This window comes from Camelina sativa, chromosome 7 (assembly GCF_000633955.1).
Source record: "Camelina sativa cultivar DH55 chromosome 7, Cs, whole genome shotgun sequence".
Classification (NCBI taxonomy): domain Eukaryota; kingdom Viridiplantae; phylum Streptophyta; class Magnoliopsida; order Brassicales; family Brassicaceae; genus Camelina; species Camelina sativa.
This window is the reverse complement of record NC_025691.1, coordinates 18741832-18744226: the sequence shown is the minus strand read 5'-3', so window position 1 is coordinate 18744226 and position 2395 is coordinate 18741832. Positions and strand designations below refer to the sequence as shown.

The 2395-nt window shown below is 33.6% G+C and overlaps 1 protein-coding gene across 1 annotated transcript; it reads left to right on the top strand.

Annotated features, from left to right (window-relative positions):
* LOC104701486 (alpha-xylosidase 1-like) lies at positions 7–722 on the top strand. Its single transcript, XM_010417176.2, has one exon. It carries the CDS (start codon positions 125–127, stop codon positions 470–472), a length of 348 nt encoding a protein of 115 aa, XP_010415478.1. The 5' UTR covers positions 7–124; the 3' UTR covers positions 473–722.

The following is a 2395-nucleotide window of genomic DNA, read 5'->3' as shown; positions in this document are numbered from 1 at the left end:
AGGCGGGTTGATTTCCAAAGACGCTAGAACCACACCGTTTAGTCTTGTCATCACTTTCCCTGCAGGAGCTTCTGAAGGTTACGCTACTGGGAAACTTTACCTAGACGAAGACGAGCTTCCGGAGATGAAGCTAGGAAATGGACAGTCCACTTACGTTGACTTCTACGCTTCGGTCGGAAACGGGACTGTGAAGATGTGGTCACAAGTTAAAGAAGGGAAGTTTGCGTTGAGCAAAGGATGGGTGATTGAGAGAGTGAGTGTTTTGGGACTTAAAGGAACAGGACAAGCTACTGATGTTCAAATCAATGGAAGCCCAATGACGGAGAAGATTGAGGTAAGCTCAAAGGAGCATACTTATGTGATTGGTTTGGAAGATGAAGAAGAGAACAAGAGTGTGATGGTTGAGATTGCTGGACTTGAGATGTTAGTTGGTAAAGACTTCAAGATGTCCTGGAAAATGGGTATGCATTAATAATTTTCATGTGAGAGTTTGGTAAAATTATTGGGGAGGAGAATGAGATTATTTAAGAACAAAAAATATGCTCAATTCTTTTTCTACATTTCGGATTATAAGGAAAAAAAAAGAATAGAGGTTTGGTTTTTTAGATTGTGTCTGTGTCGTTTGTTCAAAAAAAAAAAAAAGATTGTGTCTGTGTCTTTTTTATTTATTAGAAGATGTTTTTAGTATGAATAAAAAATTGGAAGCAGAAGTATTATTATTATCTTTAGCCTTTGGGCTTTGGGTTTAGGTTTGGACACTAATCATATATACTTCGGAGGTTCAGGACCAGACATCAACTAATTAGGATCCATAAAATACAGCTAAAAAATAACATAAGTTACATAAGATGATAAGACTATACAATTAATTAACAAACCACAATTAAAAAAAGTAATAAACCACAATAAAAAAAATTATATTTTAGGCTAGGATGATGAAACCACTCACATAAAGTTAAAATCTATGAACCGATCGTACTACAAGGATTGATATCATAGAATTAAGAGATTATATCTACAACTGATCGGATTACATTTTCCACAATAACTATCCGATAATAACTTAACAACAATATTATGTATGTCAACATTTACTGCGCCATGTTATCAATCTGTCGAATTGTATATTGTGTCACCAACTCACCATTAAATGTGGACAGTTATGTTCTAACTTGAACCGTTGTGTCATCATCATTCTGTATGTGTGTCTACACACATTTAGTTCGTTTATGTGTGCTTAAAATTTCGTACCTAAATTAAGATGATGCAATCGCTTAAATATGTCATCATTCATGTAACGGTCGATGATCTAAGCTTTTTTTCCACTCAAGATAGTTTTTCTCTTATATCCAACCATTGGCTACACATACGTTTAATATAAAGTAGGATAAAATATCAAAGCCTATGTAAAAAAGAGTTATGTAACTTATTAAACTTGTCGCCCTCTTGACGGTCTACGTCCTTATCACAAAAACACATGCTAAAAATCTTATAGTAAAGACAAGAGAATCTAACAAAAGTTAGGCAAAGATCTATGACTTCTCTCAACTAATTCCAAAAAAAGCCTAGTAGATGAAAAGTCCAGCCCAGAAGATCCAATATTTAAAGCCCCTGCGACTTTTATAATTATTATTGCTCACACATCGATCAAATAGTTTATCATACTACTACTAGTCTACTACTACTATTTGCTCCCTTTTGACAAGTCGTTGTTGTGTGGGTTTAACTTAAAAAAGGAATAGTTTAATCTTTACTTAAGAACAAGTGAGACTGTTACTGTACATAGTCGTGGTTGAGAGGTGGGGAAAAGAAGTTTCTACTCTCCAACAACTTTTGTGAAAAACTATTATCAACTTGTCGGCTTTATACTTCACAATTCGTTTATTATTTGTTAGATCTGTCGATTATTTCACACACACTACTTGAACCTTTTTTCTTCAGGTATGTAACGAAATATAGATTATATATTTTAAAAAAAAACAACACATACATATTGATATTATTAAACAGTTTGTTTTTAATCTTACCCAAAGTAAAATAGTTTGAATAACGATTAACAACACCACTGCTGACAGTTAAAATATAGTTTTGTTATAATAAGGTTTTGAGTTTTGACCATATTTCACATCATACCAAAAAGATAATATTAGTAAATTGGTAGTAATTTAAAAAACAGGTAGGCAATAAAATAAATGAAAATTAAAGTAAAATTTCGTTGTAATTAAAAAAAAGGATGACGTTGGGAACGAGCGAAACAGAGTCCATCGGACAAGACAAAAGGACACGTGGAGAGTGATGAATACGTGGCTGGAGATGAGAGATGGTTAGGTGTGGTTTAACAGTTTTTTTTAGGGCGGCAAAATTAATTTTGGCGGGGAAATAAAAGTACAGAGGA